General features: G+C 38.2%; 1 protein-coding gene across 1 annotated transcript; it reads right to left on the bottom strand.

Moving 5' to 3' along the window:
• Positions 1 to 328: 328 nt before the first annotated feature.
• Positions 329 to 14,165, bottom strand: LOC127498236 (espin-like protein). The gene is made up of 10 exons (XM_051867364.1): positions 13,870 to 14,165; positions 13,391 to 13,581; positions 10,827 to 11,013; positions 10,531 to 10,713; positions 10,265 to 10,396; positions 3,671 to 3,793; positions 3,436 to 3,574; positions 2,826 to 2,947; positions 2,155 to 2,328; positions 329 to 2,046 (listed from the first exon to the last, which is right to left on the bottom strand). The coding sequence occupies exons 1-10, from the start codon at positions 14,161 to 14,163 to the stop codon at positions 559 to 561; spliced, it is 3,033 nt and encodes a 1,010-aa protein (XP_051723324.1). The 5' UTR covers positions 14,164 to 14,165; the 3' UTR covers positions 329 to 558.
• Between the last annotated feature and the right edge of the window lie 235 nt (positions 14,166 to 14,400).

Here is a 14,400-nt window from a genome sequence, read left to right as displayed (position 1 = left end):
ATGGAGGAGTCAGAGAGCTCTCGCATTTCATCAAAAAATATCTTAATTTGTGTTCCGAAGATGGACGAAGGTCTTACAGGTGTGGAGGGTGAGTAATTAATGACAGAATTTTCATTTTTGGGTGAACTAACCCTTCAATGTACTGAAGTTTAGGTCAGATTGTTTCTTGTGAAAGAAAGTGTAGCAGGAAATTATCAGGGACTCAGAAGTGATTAATCACACAAAACAGCGCTTTTCAAACAAAATAAAGGTTTATTTATAAAAGAGATAGGACAAACATCAAAATTTGTGAAATGCACATGGCTGTAAGGCTGTTTTGGCCAGATTCTTATCATTGTATAATAATCATGGTTTTTATTTATAAGGTACGTTTTACCTGATGCTGCATTACAAAGTACTAAATAACATATAGTAGTCGTAGTCTTTCTTGTCATTCATCATTTATCATTTATTCAAAATGCATGTCAAAATAATTATTCAAAATTATTTTGTATTCAAAATAATTAACAATTATATTGTGTTCATATACAGTATAAACCATCACCGCATTCAAAAATATCAAAAATCAAACAGCTCTGCTTCTTTCTCCTTCCAGAAGGTGAAACTGCGATCAATATATTTACAAATTTCATCATTACTAAACATTGAGAAATCATTGCCTCCATCTCTGCTGAGATGTTCTCCATCAATTGGTATGGTATTCTCGATGATAACTTGCGGCACAACTTTAACCTCAGCACAAGAATCCTTCACAGACTCCTTGGAAACTCCATTTTCTCTTTTCCCAAAGTATTGTATTTTGATGTCCTCAAAACCATCTTTCCACTCGCGTCTCCCAGCCTCAATGTCCTTGAGGACGGCCCTGTGGAAGTCTCGGACTGTCTCCCAGGGAAAGTTCCCTATGTGGTCGAACACCTCAAAGCATAACAGGTGCCTCATCTTGCGTTCCTCAGCTGGGAGGTCCTGCTCAAGAATGTGAAAATACCCAAGCATGAACAGGTCAAGGGTCAGGCTGTCATAAGCAACAGGAGCACCGTCCACACGAGGAAGGAACTGCTCGGGCGAGTAGGTCACACGCTTCCTCTGGAGGCTTCGAATCTGACGTGATGGGACCCCTGAGGCGACGCGTTTCCAGTTGCCGATCATCTTGTCTATTGCGGTTCTTTGCCTGTAGAGATGATACAGTGATCTGGTTCCTGGCTTGGATACTGGAGTTGTTATTCCTTCTCCTGTAAGAGTGCCAAGCTCTTGTTTCATCTTGGCTCGCACTGATATTGCATACGCAGACCTTTTCCAGTGGCTCAAAAAGAGGACAACGATACGTTCCTTCCGCAAGCAGGTGGTCTCCATCACTTTAGTTGCATCTTTGCCCAGTGCCTGTTGGCATTTTATGGCACTGTCATTAACGTGATTTATGTCAGTGCTTTGGATTGTCCCCATGGACTGCTCATTTCGATTTGTTGATGTAGACAGTTTTTGCTGCCTTGTGTCAGATGTGTTGTTTAAAAGGCCAGAAAATGGGTAGATGTTTCCTATCTGACCTTCAAAGTTGGACCTTAAATTTCTCACAGAAACTCCTGACTGCTGGATCTCCAGTTCCACCTTCTGCCTTCGTCCTCTGATTGAACTTTGCCTCTCTGGCCGGTATGTGAAGACCGATGCCAGATCCGTGTTACAGATCCCATCCTCACCATTTGTTTCTGAGAGGTTTGTCAGGAGCAGTGACATGCTCTTTACTATATTTGAGATACGATTGTACCACACTGGAAGAGGCAGAGATTCCTCCATGTTTGGGAGCTGCTGGCACTGGGTGTTGACTGTGATATTAACAATGGGAGCAGGAAGGATGGCCCTAAGTTCCTCCGCCAGCCGGGCAAGCTCTAGTTCATAGGCCTGGCATCGTTTTTGAAGGGAAATTGTTTCAATCTGTCCCTCCAAGTAGACCAGGTCATCTTCGGTAAGCAGTTCTCCGAAAGGGCCCAAAATTACATTGTGTACTTGGGAATACCGCCAACCATCCAACTCAATATGTTTGTCACTGTTGTCCTGTATAGGATGAAACAATTGTTATTGTCATATTGTATGACATAGAGTGTGTTATGGAAGGACATTTTTGCAATATAGTTTTATGTTGGAGGGGTTTGAGCAGTTTACTTTTCTGCAGTGGTTGTCTTCGTTCTGCAGTCGAGCCTGAAGCTTGCGCACCATAACCTGCCTCTTCCATTCAGCAATGGGCCTCCCGTTCTCATCATGAGTTGGGATCAGAGAATCAATGTCAGCAAGATTTGCTTCCAACTCTGCAAGCGGAACAATTCCATTCTCTCCTTTCTGTAAACAGATTCATACAAACCCATACAGATTAACCTGTGATTATGATTTCACTATACTGCCTCAGTTACAAATAAACACATTCACGTCAAGTCAAAATATTTTATATTTGTACATTCAGACCTGAATGTAAATTTACCCTCTTGAAGCATTGAAGACACCCACTTTTGATCAAGTTGAGGTCAAGTTCTAATCAAGTTCTCAGTTTGTAAATGAAATTACTGATGAATGTTCATTGATGAGGGTTTTTTTTCTGATATCATTTGATTTGTACAGTAAAAAGTGCATCATGGCAATAATTATGAGCTCAGGTTAGAAACCTGAAGATTTTTAAGAGGCTGCTTTATCAACCAATACAGTAAGTCTAAGGTTATAATAGCCTACTTCTGCCACAGAATTAAAAACAAGTCTACACTTTGATGACAAATTATGGAATAACATGCACTGATGGATAAATTGGGTAAATTGTGATTTCACATTGAGGCTATAGCACATACATTTATTGTTTGTCCAGTGAAGACCGCTGTGATTCCTGCTTGTCTCAGTGACCTCATGGACTTATGAGATAAAACCGTCTCCTCTTCCTCAAGGTGTTTCCTCATGTTAAATGAAGTTACAACTATACACCAAAGACAGAGAAAATGAGTTAACTTTAGATATATATTTTCTTATTATGGATGTTGACCTTATTGTCATTTAAAGATCTGTAAAGATCTAAGATCACACACTCTAAAAAATGCTGGGTTATAAACAACCCAAGTTGGGTTGAAAATGGATAGTTTAATGAATAATAATTAAACAATAAACATTTATTACATTGCTTATTAATAAATGTTCACCTTTTGATTGTTATTGTTGCCTCTATAGTAATTATGTGTCTGATTTTTAATTTCCAGCCTATTTGGGGTTCATTTTAAGCCAGTCATATAGTAATTTTTTAAACAATAGTTGGGTTAAATAAAATTGCCCAGCACTTTGGGCAAACATTTAACCCAACTGCTGGGTTTGTCCATTTTCAACCCAACTTGGGTTGTTTTTAACCCAGCATTTTTTAGAGTGTATACTCTCGCCTGCGCTGAACACATGCGCAGGGTCATGCACTCTCACCGGTAGAGGCCACTTGCATGTGTTGAATGGTTCCAGCTCCAGCTCCAGCTCTGTTAGCCTGTGAGGAGGCCGGAGATGTGGTTGAAGTATCCAGACATGCTGGAGAGGGACGAGGCTGGGGAGGCACTTCATTCACCGGCTGCTAGGAACACCAAAACAGCCGAATTGATTAAGAACAAGTGTGTCTTGTCATGTTTGCTTAATAAAATCAGTTTATAATAAAAAAAATCATCACCTTGCTATTTTCCATCCGGCCACTATGTCCAAGTTCACAGGACTGGTTGTTGATGTCCTGGTAGGGGTTGGTTGTGTTAAACAAGGTCCTTTCCTCCTCTATGACAACAATGTCTGCGGACTGCTGGAGTAAAGCAATGTTTTTCTGAATTTAAGCTTAATTTCTTCATAGCAAACTGGTGCAAAATACAGGCCTTGAAGCGCAATGTACATTCTGATCTGCCCCCAGTGAGTGAAACAGAAGCTCATACTGTTTAGTATAGCAGACCTCCCACTTAGTTAACAAAGGAAAACTGCCTATAGAGTTCAGTCATCCGATCGGATGGTTCAAATGACCCATACCTGCAATTGCAGTGATTGACTTCTCTTATGGCCACTTGTGAACTCTCTTCTTGCTTTTAAAGCTTGCTAAATTATTTTTTAACATTCATAATGTGTATATTACAGCAGCAGAAAATTAATACATACCCTTTTCAATGCACTGTATGCCAAAAACAAAAAATGCCAAAATGTTGGGTAAGTTTTTTTTTAAAAATCTGTTCTTTTGAACTTTCTATTCATCAAAAAATCCTGAAAAGAATGACCACTCTTTCCACAAAAATATTAAGCAACAAAACTGTTTTCAACACTTATAATAATAAGAAATATTTCCTGAGCACAAATGTTTCCATCTTTTACCTTATTTTTTACTTACACTATAATGACAGGATGTTATTAGTCATGCTTAAATAGTCTTTCTTGATAACATTCAATTTTCAACATTTTTTTTTCTTATTATTCTCGCCAAAAAGAGAAAACTTTTTTGATATGCACATTATTTTCCCAAATCTGATAATGTGATCTGATATTGATTTTACAGTTTTAGAGAAGCATTACTGAGAACACCCCCAAAAAAAACTCTTAAATCATATGATTCCTCAAACCAAGAAGCAATACAGTACATGCTATAGTAAATTTAAAGATATTTCAAAGATTATTTTCTAAGCAGTATTATTTTCTATTGATGTATAAAATCCTACACATTTAATTAATAGGTTTCACATCATAAAATATATTTTAAAAAGTAAAAGAATGATGAATGATCATGTTTATAAAATCTGAAATAACTTACAGTCCACAGCTTCACCAGTCAAGTCTTCACAAGTATAACAGCTGAGTGTAATGAGAGCAGCCACAATCACATCAGTGCTCCAGCCATCCAGTGGCCAAATGCTTAAGGATCAGCACACTATAAACAGTGAGCTCAGACAGGAGGTCTTCATAGTAAAGTATGAATAATTAAAGGGTGGGATTAGGTGAACCGACAGTTTAAAGGTCTAAAGGCTGCCAGACGTTCCTCAGTACGCGTTCCTTGCCACGCTTCTTAAATTCACCAAAACCAGTGTGTGTTTCTCACTATTCTTTTTTTTTTCTTTACTGAACTTCAGTCACTAAACACTATTTGCTGTTCTGAATGTCTTGTAATGTGGTAAGAGAATTCAAAAATCAAAGAACAGGTCTTGATGGTGAATTGATACACATACATGAACAGACAGTTCTAATCTCTATTGTGGTGTCACATTAATATCTATCCGTGACTAATTTGCCGTTACGCATATTTAAAAGAGCTTCACTTAATACCTCTGTCACAGGCACCTCAACCGACCAGGAGCAAAGAGGTCAATACACATCAGTTACACAGACGATTACATATGCAGGAGGAACAGATCAGGCAATTCTATCTAAGCATCAGATCACACCAATTCTATTCACTTGCAGGCACTTCATGTAGGTTATATTATATTATATTATATTATATTATATTATATTATATTATATTTTTTCCCCAAAATATGTCAATTTTACATTTGAATTTGTATATTCTCTCAATTTTCAGACAACTTATTTCATATTATATATATATATACAGTTGCAAGAAAAAGTATGTGAACCACTTGCAGAATCTGTGAAAATGTGAATAATTTTAACAAAAAAAAGAAGATAATACAAAATGCATGTTATTTTTTATTTAGTACTCTCCTGAGTAAGATATTTTACATAAAAGATGTTTACATATAATCCACAAGACAAAAAAATAGCTGAATTTATGAACCCCATTCATAAGTATGTGAACCATTGATTCTTAATACTGTGTGTGGTTACCTGGATGATCTACGACTGTTTGTTTGTTTTATGATGGTTCTTCATGAGTCCCTTGTTTGTCCTGAGCAGTTAAACTGAGCTCTGTTCTTCAGAAAAAATCTCCAGGTCCTGCAGATTCTTCAGTTTTCCACCATCTTTTGCATAATTGAACCCTTTACAACAGTGACTGAATGATTTTGAGATCCGTCTTTTCACACTGTGGACAATTAAGGGACTCAAACACAACTATTAAAAAAGGTTCAAACATTCACTGATGCTCCAGAAGGAAACACGATGCATTAAAAGTCAGGGGGTGAAAACTTTTGAACAGGATGAAGATGTCCAAATTTTTCTTATTTTGTTTAAATACACATTTTTTTCATTTAGTACTGCCCTTCGGAAGCAACAGAAGATACTTTCATGTTTCCCGGAAGACAAATTAAATACAACTTTGATCTTCAAATTCCAAAAGTTTTCACCCCCCATCTATTAATGCATCATGTTTTTTCCTGGAGCATCACTAAATGTTTGAACCTTTTTTAATAGTTGTGTTTGAGTCCATCAATTGTCCTCAGTGTGAAAAGACGGATCTCAAAATCATTCAGTCACTGCTGTAAAGGGTTCAAATATGCAAAAAATGCTGGAAAACTGAAGAATCTGCAGGACCTGGAGATTTTTTCTGAAGAACAGAGCTCAGTTTAACTGCTCAGGACAAACAAGGGACTCATGAAGAACCATCACAAAACAAACAAACAGTCGTAGATCATCCAGGTAACCACACACAGTATTAAGAATCAATGGTTCACATACTTATGAATGGGGTTATTGTAATAAATACAGCTATTTTTTTGTCTTGTGGATTATATGTAAACATCTTTTATGTAAAATATCTTACTCAGGAGAGTACTAAATAAAAAATAACATGCATTTTGTATGATCCCTCTTATTTTGTTAAAATTTTGCACATTTTCACAGATTCTGCAAGTGGTTCACATACTTTTTCTTGCAACTGTAAGAAATATATATATATATATATATATATATAGATATAAATTAAACATGGTTTCACTGGAGATATGCTGTAGAGAAAATTGTCCTTTATAAATTATTTTACATTTTAGTGCCAATATTGTGAATGAATGTTTTGAACTATATTAGAATTAACCAGTCTATTTTGCATTATATCTGCCCTTTTCTTCATTAGCTTTCTGTGGTAATAATTAAACTGGTCTTATGTAATTATTCCTCCTGTAAACAATAATTATTGTCAAGAACCCCACTGTGTTGCTCACACTCTCCTTTGGGGAGACCCTTACACACAGAACAAGCTGTCAGATCTGATGCTATGCCAGCATAAACAAACAAAACATCAGCACACAAACTGGTGAGAAAGGCACATCTCTCTCTCGTCGGCTTTGTGATCGATTGACCGAGCATGAGCGACTCCAAACACACAGGAGTAAAATGCCCTCTGACAAACCAACTGACTGCGTTTATAAGCCTCTGACACCTGAGACGGAGGATCTTATATCGTCCTCACCCCTGGGGCTCTGGAGCTCGTGCTGAGAGGGGCGTGAGTGATAGCTGATAGGTCCTTCATGCGCCAACCAGACAGTACTAAGTGTCTTGCTAATTAGCTTGTGTCAGGTCATAACGTTTTAATATGCCATCGTAGTTATGCTATCAAAAGAAAGGATGACGCTTGCATAGTTTCCACTTCATTTATGAACAAATGACGTATCTGATGCCCTTTTGCAAAGGAGTAACAAAAGAGGCGGAGCTGAACTATATTTTTATGATGCTATCAGAAGTCTTGTTCATCATTCTCTTGACTGGATTCTGACCTTTTGTCCATCACTCATGTTATGGATGACATAAAATGTCTAGCTGTGCTCTTTAAATATTCAGTCTACAAATGCACTAAAAGGACCAGGCAATTAAATCATTAGATTTCATGCTACAATTGATATTTTCCTTGAATTGTCCAATGACAACATTCTCCAAGAGAATAAATACACTTGTCAACACTTTTACTCTTAGCAGGCATGGATCAAATTATAATCAAATTATTGATGCCTCTGTTATTAGAGGATTAAAGGTATCTGTTCAGCCTTCTGAATAGGATGTTCCTGTGAAGAATATCTTGTCCCATATCTGATAAATAATGGAATCAGTTGGCCACAATGTGGGGTTTAATAAATGCACTTTAATATGTGTTCCTTGTCCTCTATTTTGAAGCATGACTCAGCCAATATGAGCTATTTCATTAGCTCAATATATTCATGCTAGAGAAGTGCAGTGTTTGTCTGTAGGTGGCAGTAACAGATTGCTATTACAAGGTGGAGCCTTACCAAAAACCAGACCATCAGCTGTCAATGTTTGCAATATTAATGGGTGTAAAGTACTTGAGTAAATGTACTTAATTGCTATACTTAAGTATTATAATTAAATGTGGGAAACTTGTTTACCTAAGTGTGTAATCTGACTTTAAAAATGCGTAAGATTTTGACAGTATACATACCTAACAGTTCAACAAGATTTGTAAGATTTTTTTAAAAATATTTTTTAAAGAGATTTCTTATCCCCACCAAGGCTGCATTAATTTGATCAGTAGTAATATTGTGAAATATTATCACAATTTAAAATAACTGTTTCTTATTTGAATATATTTAGAGCCCGAGCACCGATGGTGTGAGGACCCTATTGTAATTGCTCAGTCAATTATTCTTCTTCTCTGAAATGAATCGCATTTTTGAGGGCCTAAACATGCTCGAAAACTCATGAAACTTTGCACACGCGTCAGAAATGGTGAACATTTACGTCTGATATGGGTTTTGGAATTGGGTGTGGCAAAATGGCTCGATAGCGCCACCTACAAAGTTTCAATAAAGCGCCCTTCGCGGTACATTTCACATACAGGTATGAAATTCGGTAGACACATGTTACCCACAAAAAAGTCCCTGGGTGCAAAATCTGAAAACCCAACAGGAAATGAGACATTCTGAATTTTCTCTGCAAAATTTTTGCAGTTTTTGCCATTTCCAGACGTTGTATTTTAACAAACTCCTCCTAGAGCTTCAATCAGATCAACATCATATTTGGTCAGTCTAATCTAAAGGCCTTTGCGACGTTAAATTGCGAAGATCTTGAGTTTTCGCTGAAGGAGCATGTCCGTGGCAAAGTTTGACGTTTCGCCATGACACAGGAAGTTGTTGTAACTTGGGCATACAATGTCCAATCTGCTTCAAACTTCTCATGTTTTATTAGAGTCCTGGCCTCAAGACATCTATTTGCCAATATTTAGTTACAGTCATAGCGCCACCTGCTGGCAGCAGGAAATGACATGTTTTACACTGTGATTAACTCCTTTTAGAGATTTAACCAGATCAACATCATATATGAACAGTCTAATCTTAAGGCCTTAGCGATGATAAATACCAAAGATCTTGAGTTTTCGTTGAAGGGTGTGTCTGTGCCGGCCTGACAAATTTCGATTTTTCGCCATGAAAGAGGAAGCTGCTGTAACTCAGGCATACAATGTCCGATCTGCCCCAAACTTCACATGTGTGATAAGAGTCCTGGCCTAAAGACATCTATATGCCAATATTCAGTTAGTCATAACGCCACCTGCTGGCAACAGGAAATGGCATGCTTTGCACTGTAATTCACTCCCAGAAACACATTTGTATATGCCATGAAGTACCAAATATGCTAGAAACACGTTAAATCATGCAACACTTGGCTAAGTGCTAAAGTATGCAATTAACACCATGAAACAGGAAGTTGTTGTAATCTTCATGGCAATATTCAGTTATAGTCAAAGCTCCACCTGTTGGCAGCAGGAAGTGTGGCACGTCGAAATGACTTTGCCATATTTCTCCTGTATTTACTCGCTTACATGCATGTCGCCCACTGTTTACTGTTTTCCTAAGGCCACTGGGTGGCGGTGAGCCCGGGTGTGAGGGCCCTTTCATCGCTGCTTGCAGCTTTAATTTAAAATGTAATTTATTCCTATGATGGCAAAGCTGAATTTTCAGCATCATTACTCCAGTCTTCGGTGTCACATGACCAGAAATCATTCTAATATGCTGATTTTCTGCTCAAGAAACATTTATTATTATCTTCAATGTTGACAACTGTTGTGCTGCGTAATATTTTTGTGGAAACCATGAATTTTTCAGGATTCTTTGGATTATAGAAAGTTCAAAAGAACAGCATTTATTTGAAATAGAAATCTGCTGGAACATTATAAATGTCTTTACTGTTATTTTTGATCCATTTAATGTGTTCTTGCTGAATAAAAGTATTCATTTTTTTCAAAATCTTACTGACCACCAAATATTTGAACATTAGTGTATATATCAAAGAAACTTTGAAAATGGACAGAATTAACTACGTAAAAACAACTTATTTAATTAAAAAATAATGCTTGCAGTTAAAGAAGTTGTGCTGAGGAAAGTACTAATTATCTTACATGAGCATCAGCATCACGGAGGAAGTTGGCACAATCATGATAGCCATTGTATTCTGCCAGGTCCACTGCAGTAAACCCATCCGAATCTCTCTCCAGTGGACTGATGTGATTATTCAGCAGCACTCGGCAGCACTGAAGGAAAGAGAGATTACAGCTGTCATTCAAAACCTCTGTGAAAGCATTTCAAACACTACTTAAACTGTATAATTCTCAGAGTGATCATGATAAGGTTTTGTGATTGAAACTGAAGGAACAGTGACAGACACCTCCAGTTCTCCATTCTCTGCTGCATCATGCAGAGGGGTCCCACCCCAGAGGTCTTTCAGGACTTTTGCTCCCATCAGTAAGAGACGCTCTACAATGCGATGGTGGCCCTCGCTAGCGGCAAAGTGCAGTGCTGTGGCTCCATCTCTGTCCTGACAGGACAGATCCAGATCTGTGAAGGAGGCCTGAAGACCCATATCAGAGACAGAGTCAGTGATAACTCTTACACAACACTCAAATACATTCAATAAAACCTGAGTGAAAACATGACAAAGTGACTGAAGAAGCTGTAACTTACCAGCCAGACCACCAAGGCGTGGTGTCCCATGTGTGCAGCTGCATGCAATACAGTCATGCCATCTTTGGCCTGCACATGGACATTTGCACCACAGTCCTTCACCAGGTATTCAGCCACATGCAGATGCCCCTCCTGACAGGCTAGATACAATGGTGTGGCCCCAGTACCTGTCTGGCAGTCCACACACCTACACAAATAATACATTTTAGACTTTGCACCTATACCTTAATATGATTATAACTCAGTCATTTTAGTGAAGTGTCAGGTATGTTTACATGCACTCATGTTCATCAATTGGAATGAATCCAATCCGATCCGATTTTGAAAATTCTGATTATTTAAACCCTAAACTTTACAATCCAATTTACATATCTGTTTACATGTGTATTCCAATCAAAACTGTGCCCAACTGTGTTCAGAAAGAGTATAATTGTCATTTTTGCTGAAAAAATGCTGACATATATGTCTGAAGAGCTATTTTAGCAAATATTTAGTCTCCTCCACTGACCAAACTATGCACCTTCGTAAGATGTAAAACGTATGTAAATATACACATCACACCACTGTGCATACAGTATGTGAACGATATTTGTGAACCTGATTGAGAAAATAGTTGGATTCAATCATTTACATGCTTAAAGGGGTAGTTCACCCAAAAATGAAAATTCTGTCATCATTTACTCAACCTCATGTAGTTTCAAACCTGTATGAATTTCTTTGTTCTGCTGAACACAAAGGAAGATATTTGGAAGAATGTCATAGTATTTATTTTTCCTACTATAGTAGTAAATGGGGGGCGAGATCTGTTTGGTTACTGACATTCTTCCAAATATCTTCCTTTGTGTTCAGCAGAGCAAAGAAACTCAGACAGGTTTAATTGATCTCATTATTTCAGATCAAAAATTTCATTCGGATTGAGCTCAGTCGGATCAATTGTCTTTACAAGAAGACTTTTCAGTGGGATTCAGCCATCACTCCTACTTACAGATTATTTGGTTGCATGTAAACATATAGCTAGTAAAAGGTATACGCTCTATTGCATCATTAAGTAGAAGTTGGTAGTTATGCAGATGTACAGTAAACACAGGTGGCGTCATGTGGCAGGTAAGAGGCTCCTCATGTATTATAGAGGACAGAGCCCAGATGGTGGGTTTGACATGTGTTGGATGACCTTTTTCCAGCCTCCCTGATGAGCAACAGGTCCCAAGAAATGGCAACGTGACTCTAAACTGCTGCCTTAATGTGTATTTGTGCAAGTATGATGACCCATGGTTTTGCCCATACACAAACATGCACAACAGTCACGTGTAGCGCTGGCAGCATCTAACAGTAGCGATGCTAACTAAACTACATTTTTATAGTGACCAAGTGACTGTAGCTCAGCTGTTTTAAAAATAATGTAGCTTTTCTAGTTACAAGTTCCTTTTTTCAATTACGACACTTCTATGAAATGGTCCTTTTTCTATGGAAGTCCATTTCCGCCACTTAATAAAAAAATCATGCTTTGGCCAATCATAATTATGACGGCTATAAGTATGACATAAAAGGTCATAATACAAGAAACTATGTAATAAACATGAAATATAAAGTCAAAATTATAAGATACATCAATTATGAGATAAAAATCAAAATTTTGAAATACTAAGTCAATTATGAGAGCATTTGACAGACATTTTTATGAATGTTTATTTCATAAAGTCATTGTTTTTGTGTCATAATTTTGACTCTCTCATAATTGACTTATGTCATTATTTTGACAATTGATCTCATAATTATGAATTTCTATGTCATAATTATGATTTACCAAAGTATGGCATAGGCTTCTCATATGTGTGGCATTAAAATGATTCATTCAAAAAAATTGGTTCATCCGAAACAGTTCTCTCTAATATACAGCATTCAAAAGCCTGAATGTTTTTAATTAATCAATTCATAATAAATGGTCCTTTCTCTGATATAGCGTATGAAAGACTGATTCATTCTAGTGAATTGGTTCATTTGAGTTCAAATTAAATAACAATTCACCATTTGTTCTTTTTATTTATATGCTGTCGTTCTTTACAGTTTTCGACTCATTTATATAAATTAATTAAATTATATTCTTTTAATTTATATTTATGTATATTTATAGGCTATTTATCCTAATTGAGATTCCAAAATGAAAGTTTTGTCATTACTCACCCTCATGCCGTTCCAAACCTGTATGATCTGCAGAACACAAAAGAAGATATTTTGAAGAAAGCTGGTAACCAAACAGGTTTGGTTACCATTGACTTCCATGAGAACAAAAAAAACAACACCACATTTTTCAAAATATCTTCTTTTGTGTGTCTGGAAAAGAAAGGAAAGTCTGGAATGATGTGAGGGTGAACGAACAATGTAGTTGAAACACCTTTTGCCTAGCCAACTACATTTTTCAAAAGAGCAGTATGCCTGTAGTTTTCTTTAAATTACGAGAATCTTCTAACTTGACAAGCTAAAAGTATACATACTGTACTGAAAGGTGAATTAAAGTGAAAGCTTTTAGCCAGTCAGGGATGGCGGTAACAGTCTGGGAGTCTCACCGCGGGGGGCTGGACATGAGCAGTTTGAGGGAGGTGAGATCTCCGCTGGCTGCAGCGTAATGGACAGGTCGAGCTCCACAATCTGTCTCTGCCTCTGTGCTGCCTCCCTCAAACAACAGCCATTGTACTGCCTCCGCATGGCCAAATCTGGCAGCCAGGTGCAGGGCCGTCGCTCCCTCGCCATCACGATCCTGTAGGCCAAAACACAGACAAACGTCAGCATCCAATACCCAGTTTGAAGAAGTCTGAATTATGGGCATAGTAAGTAGTACATCACAGTGACCTTTCAATACACTGATACGCCATTATACCATCAGTGATATTAATAAAAGAGATGCTTCTTTGCTCACATTGTACATCCATCATCAATGACCTGTGTAATTGACAGTTAGGGAAACTGACACAGCAGCCCATCCTCAAGAACACCATCAATCCCTTTGTCAAATGTAATTTTTCTCTCAATTTATCATGGTACTCACCTCAATCCCACACTTCTCCTGTCTCAGCAGCCACTGCAGCTCCCGCACGTGCCCGGTGGCAGCAGCATCATGGGCGGCCGTAGCTCCATTTCTCGTACGGGTGTGGCAGGGGAAACAAACTTCATTCACCAGAAACTCCAGGCAGCCCAGTTGCCCGCAGCGGGCGGCGTGGTGGACGGGTGAAGCTCCCTGGGTGTCTGTGATGGCTGGGCTGAGGCATCCGGACACATGCAGGGCCCTCAGAGTCTCCACATCCCCCTCACGAGCTGCCTGAATGGCCTTGTGGAGCACCATGCTAGATCTCGGCCAGTCGAAACAAAAGTGGCAGGGGTCCTTGGGCTATGCCCAGCTATCTCTCTCGCTCCCTCTCTAAAATGATACCTGAGCTTGCTGACAGATGTCCATGGGAGAGATGAAGGGGGTGGATAGCACTGAGCCAGAAATGTAACGAGAGCCCTCATGTGAAAATATACATCTGCTTATATTCCCAGATACAATAACAAATGCTCCGCTTAAGAACAATGTGCATTG

This window comes from Ctenopharyngodon idella, chromosome 2 (genome assembly GCF_019924925.1).
Source record: "Ctenopharyngodon idella isolate HZGC_01 chromosome 2, HZGC01, whole genome shotgun sequence".
Taxonomy (NCBI): domain Eukaryota; kingdom Metazoa; phylum Chordata; class Actinopteri; order Cypriniformes; family Xenocyprididae; genus Ctenopharyngodon; species Ctenopharyngodon idella.
Note: the sequence above shows the minus strand (reverse complement) of the source record. Positions and strands in the feature narration are given on the sequence as shown.